Here is an 18206-nt window from a genome sequence, read left to right as displayed (position 1 = left end):
CTAGATTACATTGGAGGCCCTTAAAGATGGAGTGGGAACTGCCTAATATTTTTACTGAATGAGAAACTTCTTTTTTTCCTTCTGAATAGGCAGTTGGCATGCTGAATTTGTACAGAATGTCCCCACTAGCCAGATGGTGGGGAGGAGGGCATATGGTACAAGTTTCAACTCTAAATCCCCCTCTGGTGCTTCTTGGCTTGTTGCAGATGCACGGAATGCAGCTGAAGTTACTCACTAATTTACTGGAAGGGAGAGACTGGGGCACCTCAGGACCCTTTTAACCCTCCCATTGCATCAGGCTGGTGGAATATACCCTCCCAATTCATATGATGTAGCCATAGGGTTTGTCCCTCCCATATCCACTCCTGCCAATTTCAGTTCAGGCTGTATCCAAACCTTGGTGATGCATGGACTTGAGTATATGATCTATTATTTAATGTAAGAGTTAGGCTAAAGATGGTGATGCTGCTGGAAAATATTCTAGCACCTATTTCCAATGCAGACAGGACCCTTTTTGCGCTGCCATGAAATGAATGTTTGTTTTTTAATTCCGTTGTGCCGAAGTTTGACATTGATCTTTGGTGGTATGGAAACACTTGCTTCCACCTCCATTTTGTCCTAGCACAAGCTTGTGTAGCTGGGTAGGGAACCAGGTCAGAATAACCTTGTTATATTTGGGTATTTTTTACTAAGTGTACTTTACTAAGTTTCTAAGTGTTACACAACCTGTGTGTACAGATTTTACTCCTCACCTTGCAGCCTTATTGTTGGGGTTGATTAAGAATGCATATGAATACAGATTTAGTCTTTCAATTCACCACTTGGGGTTACTTTAAGGTTAGGGGTCTTATGTGCTAGAGCATGCAGCTGCAGTAGAAGCATGCTACATTAATTGCTTTTATCAGTAACCTCTACCAACTTTAAAAATGTGACCTCAAACCACTGTTTTTTAAGACATAAGGGAGGAAAAAAATCCTCTTAATACTTCCATTTAAAAACACATAGTAGTAATTCTGAAAATAAAAAGGAAAGTGGAATGTGACCTCTCCTGTAAAACAAAAGTTTGTAATGAATATTTCCCAACCTGAGAAGCTACTGCACACTTTCACTTGATAAAATTTTTGGCTCCAAGTCTGAATAAAATTACACAGCCCAACACATTACGCTTAAGTGTTTTATGAAACACATTATCTTATTTTTGCCAGGAGCTGAAATCTTATAACTATGTAAACATCTGTTTACTAACTGCCAGCTCCTTGCTGAGTATTACCTTCACCCTGTTCTACCCCCACCAATAGTCTTGAAAAAAGAATTTCTAAGTGCTGAGAGACTTGGCAAGATAACTTGTCTGTAATATATGCAGCATTCCTGAAATTCTTGGCACACTAGCCTTCAATCAATTCAAACTAAAGTACTTCACTACCACTGGTTTTTTAACTGTTTATGGTTTCATTGTTGAAACATCTTTATTCTCCACCACAGACATCTTACTATAATGTTAACTAAAGTATTTTAAAAGTAAATGGGGTGTTCTTTCCCATTTAATGAATTGCAGTAATCCTTTGGCATGACATAAACCTTTACTAGGGAGCAGTTTTCCGCTTTCTGCTAAACTCAGGCCATAACATGACTAGCTGCAGCTAACGATGCAGAGGAGTGGTGCCTTTGTCCTGTAGCAGACATCCTAACAGGGCATGTTGCCTGCCTCAGCTAAGACTTTCAATAGTAACTTGCTTTAGAGCATATTCCAATTATAGAGCACAGTCTCCTTGGCCGTGTCTCTTGGCTGTCTTTTACAGGCAACAGGAAACTAGCTCTTTACTTCACAAAAGGAGTAGGATTGTCTCTGGAAATGTGAAGCCTCTGTAGATAGGATAGAGGCACTTCTGAGAGCTTCCACTTTAGTAGTGAAGCTTTTACTGGTGTAGTCGGCTTTGAAAACAATCACTGAGGGTAAAACAGAAACAGCTGAAGAGCTCTGTATGCCCTAAATAAGGGAGGGGGAGGGGAAATCTCTGGAAAATATGCAATTAATATTTTTAACTATTTCAAAATAGTGCAGCTGAAGGAAGAGAATGGCAGGTGAGTATGGAATATATGGGAGAGATGGAAGGTATTGAGAAGTATACAAGATGAAATATAGGTTTGAGACAACAGTTGAGTGCTATGGTCAGAAAATGAATTAATTCAGTCTTTCCCTGAAGGATAGATTAAACCTGATTTTCTTGAATGCTCTCAGAGTGTATGTTCACAACAATTCAAACTGATTTAAGGTTGGAGCTCCCATAGTCCTGCTGCTGCCCCACACTGCCTTCCTGCACAAATAGTGAGAGTTCAGCAGTAATGTCTTTTTTGAGGTAGGCTTTCTTCTTGGCTGGATCAGTCCCCCTGAGCTGGATTACCAAGAGATGACAGTGTCAGGGCTAGCACACAGGAAGTGCAGAACTGAGCATCAGTGAAAGGAGAATCACAAAAGCCTGATTTTATGTCACCTTAAACTGCTGTGGTTCTTCACCCCCTCTCTGAACATAAAATGTTAGTAGGGATGCTATTTAGGGATGGGAGAGGGGGTTAAATTTAATGGTGTTTTAAAAATCAGTGAAATCTAATTTAAGACTGCCATAAACCAAAGTTCCTTAATTAGCATAATCACAGCATGTCAAGACAGGGCTGAGCTAAGGTAATTTGAAAATGTAGCTATGTTTCTTACATCTTAACATGCTCAGATTTATAAAATGAAATGAGTACTTGTTTCCTCTGGGAAAACTGTATCATTTTTCTTCTTTTAAACTTAGTGAACTGGTTTTATATATATAAAAAAATACATATTATACACATACACACACGTATAGATACATACATACATAAAAATATTCAAACTTCAGGTGGAATGACCATGGATTTTCCTCTGGAGAATTCTATTCAGAGATTAAGTGATTGCTTCTATCAGGTATCAGTTGAACAGCATGGATGGAAAAGATGGAGGAAATATGCAATGCAGGCTTTACAAATGACACACGCCATTTAAAGTGTGTAAATGAGAAGCTCCAGTATCATCCCTCCCCTGTCCTGACTCCAGTCATACAAGTACTCTTTAGAGGACTGTAAAAGCACTGGTGAGTTTTTGGCATCAAGATGGAAGACAACAAATAATGAGATTAAATCAAATTAAAGTCCATTTTACCAGAAAGTAATTTTTTCTTCCAGAAAAGCTAATTTGTGCTCAGTGTATTGAGGGCAGGTTGAATTATACCTAAAGCAAAGTAAGCAAATAGTTAAGAAGCCTGTTTTGACAGAAGGATCCCATACTAACTATTTTTGCCCCAAACTGAAGTGCTATAGAAAGTTTTGTCCATATGAAAATGCTATTGATGGTATGATTCAGAAAAATGTTTCTCTTAATTATAATGTATAAGTAAATTCTTCAGGAAATTAACAAAATTTGTAGGAGATTTCATTAGCATTACTCAACACTGACAGAATTTAAACAAATGCATCTCTAAAAGGATCTGGAAGCTTACTTCAGAGCAACAAGTATTTCAAGTGCTGTTATGTTCTCAAAAGTGACTTCAACAGAATTCTGCAGAATAGATCTCAAATCTGTGAACCATGCAGTTATAGGTATCTTTGTTATGTTTGAAATAGTTTACTACTTCTGGTAGTGCTGTAGCACAAGGGAGTAGTTGAGATGAAGTTGAATTGATTGTGATTCTGAAGGCTAAACCACACTTGAAGTTAAGCTTGCATATAAACATGCTGGAGGTTAAGACCTATCTGTTTAATGCCATTAGACTGAATTCTCCCTTCTTTCCTTCCAACTGATTGATGGTACTATCTGGAATGTCCCGTATTTATTACCTTTTAATTTTTCCAAGCCTTCCAGAGGCCCTTAATTCTTCTAAAGAAGTAGAAAGGCAACTAAAAGCAACCTTTTGTGTTGCCTTTAGATTCATACAGAAGCTAACTATGCTTTTTTACAGCTGACTATTAAAGAAAACCAACCAAACAAAACCCAACCAACCAACCAAACCATTTTATCAAATCACTAGTTTTCTGCCCTGAAGGCCTAGGGGACCACAGAAAGTACTGAAAGCTGCAGTACCTATCTATGTTCCCCATACCTGTTCCACCCTCTTGGCTGTGCCAGAATAACCACTTTTGATTTAGAAAAGTTTGTATTTACTGATCTGCTTGGTTATTCCAGACATGAATCAGTTACCACATGAACTTAGGTGTTGGTCAGTTTGAGGTTGTGGTTCTGAGATAATCTAGTGGCTCCCTGCTGCTGACAGCTGCTCGCAGAAGGCAAGGTCTGACTTGGGCATCAACAGGAGGTAAATTATGAGCCTTCTGTGGGGAAAAGGATGGGGAGGGGATGGGGGGTGGGTGGTGGTGTGACAGGATGACGGGAACTCTTTTTTGTTGATGCAGAACACTAAGGTGGTGTTGCGTGGCATTTAAACCAGACAACACACCAAGAGAAGGAGAATGTGTGGGGCTGGGGGCTGCTTAAGTTGGCATTGAATGCTGATGAAACTCTGCTCTCCTAAATGCAAACCTATTATCAGCAAGTTCACTTGTTTTTAGGAAGTATCTTCAGGTCTGCAAACTAGAAAGAGAAAACTGGTGATCTAACCGGTCTTCCACCCCCCCCAAACCTATCAGTATTGCAGATCCTTTCAAGTACTATTTTTTAGAAAGAGATTCTAACTGTGATGTTTAGGGATTGTTTGGCCTTTTCTATTTGAAGTTATATATGTTCTTCTAATTTGTATATGTATTTTCACTGGAATTATTCTGCTGTGGCTAGACTTGTTTGCTCACTGGATATTCAGAGGAGCATTTTATTGCAAGATTTTTTTATGAGATTAAAAATGTAAAACAACTATTATTGTAATTTGTGAGTACAACTAGCTACAATTGGTTACTGTAAGCAAAGCCTTTTTTTAATTTCAGACTTCATCTCCACAATCATATTCTAATAATGTTGCTTTGGTTTGCCAATTAATGCCTTTGCCACACATTTTTATGAGGCTTCCTGAAGATATTAAGACTGCCATAATACTCTTGTGTATCAAGCTCACATAAAGGTCAGGATTTTCTAAGAAACAATATTTAGCAGCAGATGGAGATAAAATACTTTGAGCATTGTTTATTACAAACCACCGTTTGTAGGTGTAGAGTATGGCAGAAACAGTAATACAATTTTCAAGGATGGATATAGTCCTGGTATAATGCAGAAGAGGTGCTTCCCAACTGCCTGGCAGCATCACAGGCATGTATGATTGGCAGATGTATGCTAATGTGAAAGAGATTAAGCCCCAGGGATAAAGCTTTTTTAGTTCTCTCTGTACAGTAGGGCTTGCTTTTGACTTTCTTCTCCTCTTTTAAGACACATGAACACAGGATGTTTCTTAGTAGGCAGACTTTGTCACAGATACTTAGATCTCAATTGCTCCAGTTGTAAAGAAGCTCAGTAATGTTCAAGAACTCCCTTCCAATCTTCTCACCAAAACCTTTTCACAGCATAGTGTAAAGAAGTCTAAATATGTTGTGGATGTAAACAGTATTAGGACCTACGGGCTATGGGTTTTTTCTTCATGGAAATATTTATATACATTTTTCTTATTGAACAGTAACATCTGATATTGAAAGCAAGAGCTATCTGTTTTAACAAAGTAACTAAATGTTTTTCCTAATGAGTTATTGTGCATCAGTTTTATGTTGAAATTGAGGCATCATAACTAGTGTCACAAGTAGCCTTACAAACATGTATATTGGAGAAGAGTCGTTGCTACAATGACAGTGCTACCTACTTGTAGTGGGATACTTCATGGAGTAACCATGGAAATATTCAAGTAACATGGCAACTATATTGGACAGGTCAGAAATCATGCATTAGGTATTCTCAAACAATTAACCTGCTTGTTGTCATCTTATTTTCCTGAATGCAAATATCTAGGGCCCGTACTTTGTCAGCACTTGCAACTCTTCTTTACCTCTCAATATATATTGACAAATATGTATTATTTTAGCACTCAAACAAATTTATCTTCAAGAGCTTCAAAAGAAGCACGTATGTTCTCTAACTTCACCTTGTTTAGCTGAGGGATTCATAGAGGCATGCTATTATGGGTTGGGAGATTTAATTAAAATGTTTTAAATTTAGTTGTGTTAAATGCTTCTTATGAACTGACAAAGACTGATTTTTGTTTTCTTCTGCTGCTTAAGAAAAACAAAGCCAAGGTGACAGGTTGTTAATTATGAGATGTCAATGCAATTGTATTTCTTGGACCACGTTGCCATGCTCCTTTAGAAATGGGGGGTAAAGCCTACAATTAGCATGTCTCCATTAGATTTTGACCTTGAAAGTCAAAAGGTATTTTGTTCTTACTATGCTGTGCATCATACCTTAAATATAAAATTTATTGTATCAGTGAAAATTACTTTTATTTAACAACTTCCTGAGCCTTGGAGCTCAGCATTGGAACACTGTAGTTCCAAATACCATCCTTTTGGTGTCTAGGTAAACGTAATTGAATTGGTAAAGCATTTTTTTTTTCCCCACAGTACTCAACTAGTGATAAGGGTTGGTGGTTACATGACTGGTAGCTAAAACCAGCTTTTAAAAGTAGTCACAATTTTGTATGGAGTCTTGCTATTTTTTTTTGGCCAACATTGCAAAGAACACGATAATTTGTCTGGTGATCCAAAACTAACTGGACTACAAATCAAGTCTGCGTATAAAAAATTGTGGCTACCCCATGTGTGTGAGGCTTATTTTCGTACAAGTACTTCTTCGGAGACACACAGCATGGACTGCAGCAAAGACGACCTCTGAAGCACGTGGCCGTTACAGGATTGTTTTCCCACAACCAGTCCAGGGCGCAGGCCCGGAGGGCCGCCTTTCGCTCCCAGTCCTGGCACAGAGGCCGGCAGGGCTGTTGCCGAAATCCGGAATAAAACTCCTTAACAGCAATGAGAAGTTAAGAAGCAGGCACTCCTTTATTGCAGCGCTGGGCACACGGGGGATCGCTCCACCTATCGTGTGCACCTGTCTTGTCTAACAATACAGTTAAATACACACCTGTTATACATATTCACTAGATTTCCAAACAAAATGTTAATTCCTTTTCAATGATTGGTCTTTTAATCATACCACCTTATTAATATTCTTATGTTAAAACAATCATTGGTCAATTTCACTTAACTCTACTGATTGGAATCCTCGATAAGGGGGTTTCCAAGCAGCGAACTGGTGTCCATGACGGTTTCCTTAGTTTTTGAAACAAAACATAGAAAGACCAGTATCTTCCTGGTGAGGTTTCTATGGTTTGCTTATTTCAAACTTAACAATACTAAGGTTCCTATGGTCACACATAACACAGTTCCTAAAGTTTCTATGACTACATTTCAAACTTAACACTACTAAGGTTCCTATGGTCACACATAACACAGTTCCTAAAGTTTCTATGACTACATTTCAAACTTAACACTGCTATACATTATGCTTCACAATTTTCTACTTCTTAATCAAACCAAACTCTTATATATATAATTGGATTTTAATTTCTTTATCAAAATATTTTCAACAGGGCCAATGACTTCTCCGACTGCCCAATGCTGCTCGCGGCTCCATCTTCCTCATGGTAACGTGCTTTTTCTGCCCGGGCAGGAAGGTGAGGAGACCTCGCCGCGGGGGTGGGCACCGGCGGCGTAGGCCTCCACGCCGGGGGCTCCTCCAGAATTTCCAGGAGCGTCTAGAGCGTTTAAACGCGTTTATTTTCGTGGCTCGCTGCGCTGGGGCGGGGCCCCGGCAGCCGGCAAAGCTCGCCCCGGGCCGTTGCTGAAGGCCGATACGCCCGCGCGACCAGCGTCAGCTGGGGGGACAGAGAGGCGGACCCTGCTATCAGCAGGCGTCCCACTGTTGGGGCGCAGGCGCCTGTGCGCGCGATGAGGGGGAGGGAGGGAATCAGCCCGCCCTTCCGCTGCCTCTCCCCGCCCCGTCCGCTGCCTCTCACCTCCCCCCCGTCGCCCGCGGAAGTGAGCGGAGCGGGGATGCGGCTGTGCTGCCGGCGTTGCTGCCCTGAGCCACGGAGGTGAGAGGCGCGGCGAGGCGGCAGGGACGAGGCGGCAGCGGTTAGGGAGCTGCTGCTTGCGCCTCTCTCCCCCTCCACGCCACCACCGCCCCGCTTCCCGCGGCGGCGTGCGCCACAGGGTGAGCGGGCGGGGCCGGGGCGGCTGAGGGAGCCGGGGCCGCCGCGCTTCAGGGAGCCGCCGCTTTCCTTGCTGCTCCCCTTCCGCCTGGCGCTGAGGAGACGGGATGCGGGCAGGGCGGCGAGGGGATTAATTGGGGTGAGGGTTTATTTTTAGGTGCGGGGCGTTCATTCCGTGCGGAGCCCCTCCCCGGATGGGACGAGTCTGTTCGAGGCGCTTGTGGCGAGGGGAAGGCGGCGGCGGCGCTGCTGCTCTGCGTTCCTGTAGCTGCTGGGCAACTAATTTTCATTCTTGGTGGCCTCTGACAGCTCTGCGGGCTCCCCGTGTGCGTGTGCTGCTCCGCGCTGGCGTGAGTGGAAAGGTGGTGGAAACCTGTGGGGTTCGGCTATTGTGTGTGGGGTTTTTTGGGTTTGTTTGGTTTTTTTTTTTTCTTTAGCGCTAGTTTCTCTTGCAGATGTTGCTGCAGGTGGGGGCCAAGGGAGCAGTGTGATTGCCTGGGATCTTGGGGCATCTGTCTCTTCACCTTTCAGCTCCTGCTCCAGTGCTGCTGTTGCTAAAGACTTTTGTAACTATCGACTCAAGTACAGTTTCGATGGAAAATGAAGGTAAAGGTCTCATCAGAGTCACTGACTTCATTGGAGCTAAGAGGATTTTTGCATGCAATTTGGTGACGACTCCTACTGGTGCGTGTGTATGTTTTACCGTTCCAGGGGTTTGCAGGGTTGCTCTTGTATATTAATATCATAGTAGGAGTTTTGATCTGCATTTTGTGGATTAAGAATTGTAGGACCATCTTTTTTCTTTATTTGTACGACTGCTTGTTGAACTAATTATCAGACAGATTTTATTCTCTCTTGACAGATATTCAAAACATCTGTTGCATGTTTTAGTGCTCTATGTGTTTGGAATAGAAATCTATTTAGATAGGGGCTTCTGAGCATTAGTTGCTTGGTATTTGCTTGGATTGTATGATTTTGTTAAATTTTATCTTTCAGTGTGAAATTGAGAAGCGTTAATTGCATTTTGTGTTGAAATATTTTTGTGCATACTTTGTGTTCTTAAAAATGACTTAACTTTGCTGTCTTGGCACTTAAGTTTTGAGTTCTTCCTCTTGAAAGATCTGGTATGAAGTTGTAAACTCTATGTACTGAAAGAACTTGCACTATTATGCTTTCTCTTTCTTGTCTAGTTTGGAAATTACTTAATCCAGGGAGTTATTTCAGTTTTTCCATGTTGGTCTTCAGTTTATGCTCTAGGCAACTTGAAGGCCACTTTGCACTGGTGATGGTGACTGTGAGCTTCATTGGGGTTTTTTTGTTGTTGTTTTTTTTTTTTCTTTCTGTTTGACTCTGCATGTTGAAAATCTCTGAAATGTATAATTTTTATTATTATATATGTAAGAAGAGAAGTGTTGATTCCCTCCTCTTCCCCCCCCTTATGTCATCATTATTTTTTGAAGATATTAGATGGATTTTTTTTTTTTTTTTTTTTTAGGTAGCTTCTGGATTTCCTTTGCTATAGGTTGTTACGTGAGACATAAGAGCTCCTTTTCCTCCTACCCCATTCTGAAAAGAGAGGTGCTTTTTTATTAGTTTGACACGAATAAAGAACCGGATTGAGTTGTGGGATAGACTAAATTATTTTCTGTGGTTGGATATTCTGTTTTGAAATACGGTTGTCTTCCATGACTGGAAAGTTATAGTAATTGTGAAGTCCAGCCTATGTTGAAAACTATGTAGGTTGTTATAATCTGGCATTTCAGAACTCTTTTCTAACTTTAAAATAATGTTAGAATTTTCTTAATTCTATTGATCATGTCTTCCAACTGAATATTTGTAATAAAGAGCATAGAACTTGTTAGGTAGAAGGAATTTTGGAGTGTGGGGGAGCATCTCTAGAAGATTGATCTCTGTTTTGTGAGGCTAGGTAGCTGACAGAAGTAGTGTCAATGCCTTTATATTTCAGTCACTGTGTTGCAAGTAAAAGGTTTTTGAATGGGCAGTACTGGGGGTGGGGGAAGCAAAGTGGACATAACACCATTGTATAGAAATACACTTAGAGGGGGGAGAAAAAGCAGCTGTATGACATTTGTGTGCCAAAACCAAAATGGCAGGAAGACTATTAATGCCTTTTAGTTCTGTTACCAAATAAACAGTGTATCACAGATGTAGTTTATAATCAAGTTGCATGTGATAGTGTGGCCCATTCTAATTTTTCTGAATGCTGGTAGCACAAAGATGGCATTTCTTAAGTTTCTTATGGAACATATAAATTATGTTTAAAAATTAGTAATATTTGTATGATAGAAGTAGCATAAAAAAAGCTCTATCTAGGGGAAAAATAAAAGATGATCAGATGCATCTTTCAAAGGCAGAAATAAATGCTATGGTTTATTGAGGGCTTTCAAAATGGAGTAGGCTCCTGTGGGTAGGAGGAAAGCTAAACTTCAGTATGAATAAAAAGACTGAGTTGGTTCTCTTAACATTTTTTTCGTTTCCACTCTTTCCACTCCCCTCCCCTGCCGCCGTCAGTCTCATAATTGAGTCTCCAAACAGGCACATATATCTACTACTGTCTGTTTTGGTGTTCTTGGTGCCTCTGAGCCCTTCTTTTTTCTATCCGTTTGACATTTTGAGACAGCTAGACACTAGCAGCTTTCATACTGGAACTTTTCAGCACTCTTGAGAGGATCCTTAATGTACTTTCTTCAGGAGACAGTTGAAGAATCTTTGTAATCTTGTAGAACAAAGATTGCAGTTATTCGAACTTGAAACTTTTTTTTTTGTTTTGCAAGTTTGTGTTTGAAAGGTTTCTTTAGTTTCGATATTGAGCAACAGATGGCAGATTTTTTTCCCCTGTATTTGGATGAATATTCAAGATTAGGAAGTGATACGATGGTTTGGAAAACTGATATTTTCCTGTGTTAATTCAGTATGTTTACTCTAAGCTAGTTAATGTTTTGTCCCAAGGCTTTGTGGTTCCTGTCTCGTGTTGGGATGACTAAACTTCCGCAAATATTCATGTATCTCTTGGTAATGGGGAAGAGAGAATTTCCCATCACCGGAAGACTTCTGCTTAGCTCAATATAACTATGACTTAGAGGAATAATGTTTGTATTTGTGTTTGAAAAGATAGAATTTTGTGACTTATTTCCATAAACAGAGCTTTTTCCTAAACTGTAGGCAGTCAAGAGAACTTGCATAGACAAAACAGAACTCTGAGTGCAAACTAGGCTTTGTAATTTTTGGACCTCTCCATTGATGTCTTTGGGCTGTTTTGAAGTAATTTTCTGTAGTCGTAGGCTGAATTTTTTTTTTTTTCTTTCTTTTATCACCATCTTTTAGATTGTGACAGGGTCTTTGTCCTACTGAGGATTGTCTTGTAGAAGACTGCCTTTCAGTAGAAAAATAAAGAATACAGTTTAGGTTACATCAACTTTGAGCCTCTCAGCTCTGAGGTCAGACTATGATTACAAATACAAATTGTTAAATAGGAGTACTGTTTTGTTACCAAGGCCTTCTGCAGCATTTGTTTTCAGATCATTAAGTGCCTAACAGAAGAGGTCAGAGTAACATTTTCTCACCTGTAAACCAAATTGTGTAGAAGGTTGGTACAAAAACTCAGACCAGACTCACTGTAAGTAATAAAAACATCATGTGGTGATTCTGAAATCCTCCTTAATCTCCATTGTTTTGAGTCCTAGTTAATTTCAGCTAATCTTCAAAGATGACTGTTAACTTCAGCCTATAGTCTGTCAGTAGTAATTTCAGGATAATTTTGATAATTGGATGAATAGTGAGATATAAGTCAATAATTTGTTTTTTCTTTGAAAAAAGATGCTTTAGTTCTTGTCATCTCAGGATTAGGTGAAGTGAATTGTTTTTGTTTGTCGTGTGCTTGAAGTGCAGTTGAATTTTCTAATTATTTTCATGGGTGTTTTTCTTAAATGGTGAAAATGGGCTTAGTTGCGAAACTAACAGATTGAAGATCAGTGAATAGAACTTGGTTTTTGGGGGCAGTGAGTTAGCACCCTGGACTAGCTCATGATGGATTAGGCAGCTGTAAGTACTGATGAAGGGGTGGAGTATGTGTACATGCAACTGACAGCAGAGGGGGAAGGGATGCCTATGGCAGCAGTGACTTGGAAACAGTTTAAATTGTTCCAGAGTGGCATCATCATTTGTTCATGAAAGTAATATCCAAAACAATCAGAATGAAATTTGTCATGGAAAATGTTAGAAATTCTGAAATGGAGTTGGTGTTATCACAGCAGTTCATGGTCCTTTTGACGTGTAGATGATTTCTTAATAAACTTGATAGGTGAAACAAGAATTTTGATATTCATTGATTACTGTTTCTTACCATCTGCAGCTTGCAGAAAATTAGAACCCAATTCTTTACACTTATGTTGGTGAAAAAGTCACATCTCTTCTGTTTAACTTGGAGGATAAGGTGAGAGAAGAGATTTTTTTTTCTTTTTTTAGTAAGTGGAGAGTCTTCACTGAAGACCAGTTCTAGTAGATACCTTCCTATCTTATTAACAGTGCTTTGATAACTTAAATAACTGCTAAGTTAAAATAGCACTTGTCTTGCATTAGAAACATAGATTTCCTTTTTAATTGAACAGTCAGTGTTATCTTTTAATCTGTTGTTTGACTGGTTGATGGAGCGTTATATAGTTTCAGTCTTTCCTTTACCCCTTTTTTTTTTTACCATGCAGATAAATCAGAAATGATAATCTATAATAATGTAGAAGTGGTTTAACATGGAGTCTACTTGAGTCCAGATGTCACAGAATGTATGTTTAGTTATTTTGCTAGCTTTGTGTGGAGAGTCTATGGCAAAATCTCCTCTTAGTGAGTCAGGAAAAACAGTAGTGTAAGGGAAATGCAGACAATTCTTAGGGTAGCTAATCTAATAAGAGAAATACATTTTTACTTGCTTTTTTGGTGAAGAGTGGCAAGTATGTGGTGATCCTGGGATGCTCTTCTATAGGACTGAATGAAATGGTCACATTACTGCTGAAAGAAGATCTACTCTGAGCTGTGTTCCAGCTGTAAGTGTTGTGTTGGCTGTCATGGTTGTTGAGTTTGTCTGGCTTGGCAAGCCAGCTTTGACAGAAGGTTAGCCCAAACCCTTCTTTCCCCTTGCCCCCTGTTGGACAGCTTTCTGTTGAGTTAGTAAGTTGAATGGGCTCACGGAGTGTCCAGTTAATGTAGAAAACAGTGAGGGACAAAGGAGTGAGACCACCTCCTACTAGCGTAAGCAGACCATTATCTTGACTCAGTTCTTTATGTAATCATAGCTTCAGTTCAATATAAATTCACCTATAGACCATGGTGGAATTTTGCAGGAGTCGAATAAGTTAGTAAGTAGATTTTAGTTGTGAGGCCTCCTTTTGAGTTGGTGAAAGAGTTCGGGTGATACCTAACTGACACTGGGTGATAAAATTGGCATTTGCAGTGTGGCTTGTAGAAGCTAGGAGGAATGATACAGTTACAATGCAGAGAAGAGAAGGAAAATAAAATACAATAATTAAGGTATAAATTTGGGACAAGCATCTGTTTCTAGTTATTTGTTTTGTAGATGTTCTACTCTAAACAATTAGAAGGGATAAAATGGATAATGGGTTAGCAGATGCAGCCTATAGAGTCTTTTACGAAGGCTTTTAAAATATTTTTAAGTCATAAATTTTCTGCAGCACTTTTTTCTGCATACGTAATTCACAAAAAAAGCTTGGTCAATAGTGTTGCTGCTTTCTTGATACTAATTATAAGAAAGTTTATTACCATAAGTGGAGTAATTATGCAGTGAGTTATGTTTGCATTTAAATTGACACTGACACTAGCTTGGTTCTGAGGACTGTTGTAAACAGTAAGTTTGGGATTTTTTTTAATGTAGAATTTTATTTTGTCACTTTATAAAGTGACTGCATAGCTGTCAAGGATATTATCAATGACTGGGTCTTGGAGCTTCATTTTAACAAAAAATACTGAGCAAGTATTTCTACTGGTATTTTTGCTTAATACAATTATATGGCAACTAAAGTCTGAACTTGTTGTGGATACATTAGTAGTATATCACAGCGTGCTAAAATTCTTTATTATTGTTTGCTGTTCAAGTGCCATCCTTCATTTTGAGAAGCTCGACATTTCAAGGTGTTATGAGATAGAAGCAGACTGTTGGAGAGGAGCCATATGATCTTATTTCGAAGCTTAAATGTTCTCTTCTAGAAAGTTAGCAACTCTTTGGCAAGACAAATGACTGATATCTAGACCCAAAGTCTTTTGGCCTTCAACTTCTAAAAGGCTTCGTGTGAATCAGGATTTAAGCAGAGGAATATGCTATTTGGAGTGAAGTAAGATATGGCCACTGGTGCTGTCTTCCTTGGGTGATGGTTTCTGAACTGACCCAGTGCTATTATACATAAACTTTGCTTTTATCAAGGCACTAGATTGATTTGATCATTTTAGTGTGTGCTTAGGATTCTGTATCTTTTGTTCTTCTGATTAATAAGTGTAGTGGGTTGACCCTGGCTGGATGCCAGGTGCCCACCAAAGCCTCTCTATCACTCCCCCTTCTCAGCTGTACAGGGGGGAGAAAATATAACAAAAGGCTCGTGGGTCAAGGTAAGGACAGTTTAATAAAGTGAAAGCCAAGGTTGCGCGCGAAAGCAAAGAAAAACAAATGATATTATTCTCTACTTCCCATCAGCAGGTGATGTCTAGCCACTTCCTGGGAAGCAGGGCTTCAGTACGCGTAGTGGTTGCTCCGGAAGACAAAAATGCCCCCCTTCCATCTCCCTTTACTTAGCTTTTGATATCTGAGCTGACGTCATATGGTATGGAATATCTGTTTGGTTAGTTTAGGTCAGCTGTCCTGGTTATGTCCCCTCCCAAGATCTTGCCCTGCCCCAGCCTGCAATTGAGGGGGGGGCAAAAAATGTTGGGGAGACAGCCTTGATGCTGTGGGAACACTGCTCAGCAGTAGCCAAAACACTGGTGTGTTATCAACACCTTTCTAGCTACTGATGCAGAGCACAGTGCTATGAGGGCTGCTATGGGGAGAATTAACTCCATCTCAGCCAGACCCAGCACATAGTGACAAATATATGAAATGTTCAAGCAGACTTTTCCAGTGTTCAAGGAGGTTTTTTTAACAGGAAGAATCAAAGCTGAATGTTTTGCCCAACGAGATACAGATTGGTCTGATGTGTTTGTCAATGCATTTTTGGTAACTCTGATGCCACCTCAAGGCTTTCAGCAACCAGGCTTTAAATTCATCATAGTACATCCTCCAGAGTATACAGAAATACTCTAAATGTTTTTCATGTTTTGTAGTGACTGAATATGAAGTTTGAATGTTTGGCATTCTTAAGTTTCAACTGTATACTACATAAATGAGCTAAAGGAAGGTGAGGTGGATTTTTGTTACTCCTACAATCTACAACACTGCAGTCAGGTTAAGGTATCATTTTTGTGAAATACCTTCTCTAGCTAGAGAGCAGGCAGTCGTCATTCACAAGGGTTGCAAGATAACCACATGGAATATGCTACTATTACAGAAAATTGCTGGTAGCCTCAGTTGAACTAGATGTCCTACTTTCCTTTCTATTTTTTAAATTAAAGACGACATGGTGAAGCATCCTGAAGGAGTAAGATGTGTTACTCGGAGAAATGTTTTTTTAGAAGATATTTCTAGTATGTAAAAATAGTTCTTGAGCTTTATAGACTACTGTAGAATTAATAAGTTGGATGTTAAATGGAACATCTTAGTCTTTATTACACTGTCTGAAGTAGATGGTATTTGGGATAGGTCTCTTAAATATTTTACAACTTTTAAGATTGGGCAGACCTTGAGATTTAAGATGGTTGGTGCCAGTATTCAGATTTCTGTTTCTTAGTTGGTCAGAAATGCAGAAGTGTTGTGTACCAAGGAGCACAGTTCTGCATTATGGCTGGTTGTTGGCCATAGTGAAAGTCCTAAGCACTGCTGAAATAGTACTTGAATACAAGGCAGTTTTTTTCAGGCTTACAGGGCGGCTTAGCAGGTTGTTCTCATAATTTGGGTATTTATATTTTATATTTCTTTGGTTATCGGGTAGTGTCTGTGCTAGGTTGAATATCGCCCCTTTTCTGTAAAGTCTTACAAAATAACACACAATAGCAAGGGTCTGAAACTATGTGACCTCCCAGGATAGAAATTAGTCTGCAAGGATAACTCATTAATGCAAATTAAGTGTTTCTCTTTCGTTTTTGCTTTTTTAGAGACAGAACTTTTCTGTGTGCGCTTACTTTGATGTGGGGACTCCTAGTAAAATGTTTAAACTAAAATACTGTTGAATGGGAACAAATTTATTTGAGTATTAGAATACAGGGCTGCTGCAGCTGTTTCCCCAGAAATGAAAAATCACCACACTTTTCCAAAGGAGTCCATTCAAATGAAGATAGTAGACAGTAACTTCAAAGCCTTCAAAAAGTATTTCTTATCCTGAACAAACAGTGCCTGGTAGAAAACAAGTGGCTCATTAGTCTGCAGACCTCAACCTTTTGGGGGTGAGAAGGGACAGCTGTTTGCAGTGGTAAAATAGTAAAATACCCTTTTTGCAAATTGGTCATGGATGTTTGTGTTGAATGAGTGTTGGCACTTCTTGCTCTAAGAAAGCAGCATTATTTCCCATAAAGGTATTTGTCAGACTATAATACTCTCTGACCAGGTTCTTTTAGATAATCCACATATGGAGCGTGTAATGTTTAATAGAAAATGTGTGTATTTGAAGATATTTGATGTGGGATTTCTGATTTAGCAGAATGACATGTTTGTACTATGTTTTCGGTATATTTTGTAAGTTACACATACCAAAATATAGAAATTGCAATACACAGTTCAGTTGTAATACCAATGTGATTCCCATTACCAGTCTCTGTAATATGCTCGCTGTCATGACACTGGGCATCTCCAGTCACCGGAAAGGAATACATGGGTTGAAACAAGCTCAAGCCTGTTGCTCTCTGAAATTTTGTCGGTTCTTCAGTTCATATGTTGGGCTGAGCCACATATGCATCCCCCCACGCTGGTCTGGCTAACTCAGGCATTCACATTCTTTTGATGAAATCGGGGAGAAACACGCCACCGGTTGATCCACTCAACTGATATAGTTGTTTATCCAAAGCAAAGGCCACCCTCCAGTCCCCATTGTGCTGAGGTAAAGTTAGCCTCTTTGCAACAGCTGTGGTTAGTCACACCTTACATTATTTCCTGAGCTTCATGGGCATATCATGCTTGCCCATCTCCTCTGAGCCTTCTGTTATAGGGGTTTATTGGTCAGTTACAGTATTCAAATATTTTTCATATCTAAATTTACAGGGTTTTGAGGCTCATTAGAGAAATTGCTAGTTGAGAACACAGGAATTAATCCGTCTTCGTGATTTAATCACATATGTTGTACACACAACTGTATCAGTGCAGCCTGTATAGATGAAGCCTTCCTGAATATAACTTGCAATTTTATGCACATCATTAAAATAAAGATAAATTAGTTCAAAAGCCAAGAATAAGAAATTAAAAAATGGAATTTACTTAATCAAGGTAAGTTTGTAGCTTGTCTGCATTTATAGTTTGTGAACGTGATTGCACTGATTTTTATTTATTTTATTAAATCTGTATCCACCACACTCAGCTAATTCTGCCTGCTTCTTCTGTTAGCATAACTGGTGAATTTCTCTGGAGGTTAAATTCCTGGTAAAATCTGGTGGAATTTCATGGCGGAAGTTACATGATAATCACAACCACGTTGGGTATTGCTTGTTCTAGAATGGTCTGAGGGCTCTTTGCGTGCTCTTCTCTGCCCTGCCTCCACTTTTGGAATCCTGCTGTGCATCTGGGGTTTGCTTCTAGATGTGCACTTGGTCTAGGACTTACTGTAACTATTGAGCGTGCCTAATGCTTTTTTTTTTTTATGCTTGGCTTTTTGCTGTGTCTTGTCATCA

At 39.5% G+C, this 18206-nt stretch overlaps 1 protein-coding gene across 10 annotated transcripts in view; it reads left to right on the top strand.

Annotated features, from left to right (window-relative positions):
• The first annotated feature begins 8014 nt into the window (after nucleotides 1–8014).
• ATP2C1 (ATPase secretory pathway Ca2+ transporting 1) overlaps nucleotides 8015–18206 on the top strand; it is a 52922-nt gene continuing 42730 nt past the window's right edge. For 5 of the 10 annotated variants that reach the window (XM_052792337.1, XM_052792326.1, XM_052792308.1 and 2 more), the window contains exons 1-2: nucleotides 8015–8099; nucleotides 8672–8822. In XM_052792337.1, coding sequence (XP_052648297.1) covers nucleotides 8817–8822 — 6 coding nt within the window. In that variant the 5' untranslated portion in view covers nucleotides 8015–8099; nucleotides 8672–8816. Of the gene's footprint in view, nucleotides 8219–8373; nucleotides 8579–8671; nucleotides 8901–12588; nucleotides 12670–18206 lie in introns of all 10 variants that reach the window. The other 5 variants (XM_052792299.1, XM_052792282.1, XM_052792273.1 and 2 more) reach the window with 5 other exon arrangements.

This window comes from Harpia harpyja, chromosome 1, assembly GCF_026419915.1.
Source record: "Harpia harpyja isolate bHarHar1 chromosome 1, bHarHar1 primary haplotype, whole genome shotgun sequence".
In the NCBI taxonomy this organism is placed as follows: domain Eukaryota; kingdom Metazoa; phylum Chordata; class Aves; order Accipitriformes; family Accipitridae; genus Harpia; species Harpia harpyja.
Note: the sequence above shows the minus strand (reverse complement) of the source record. Positions and strands in the feature narration are given on the sequence as shown.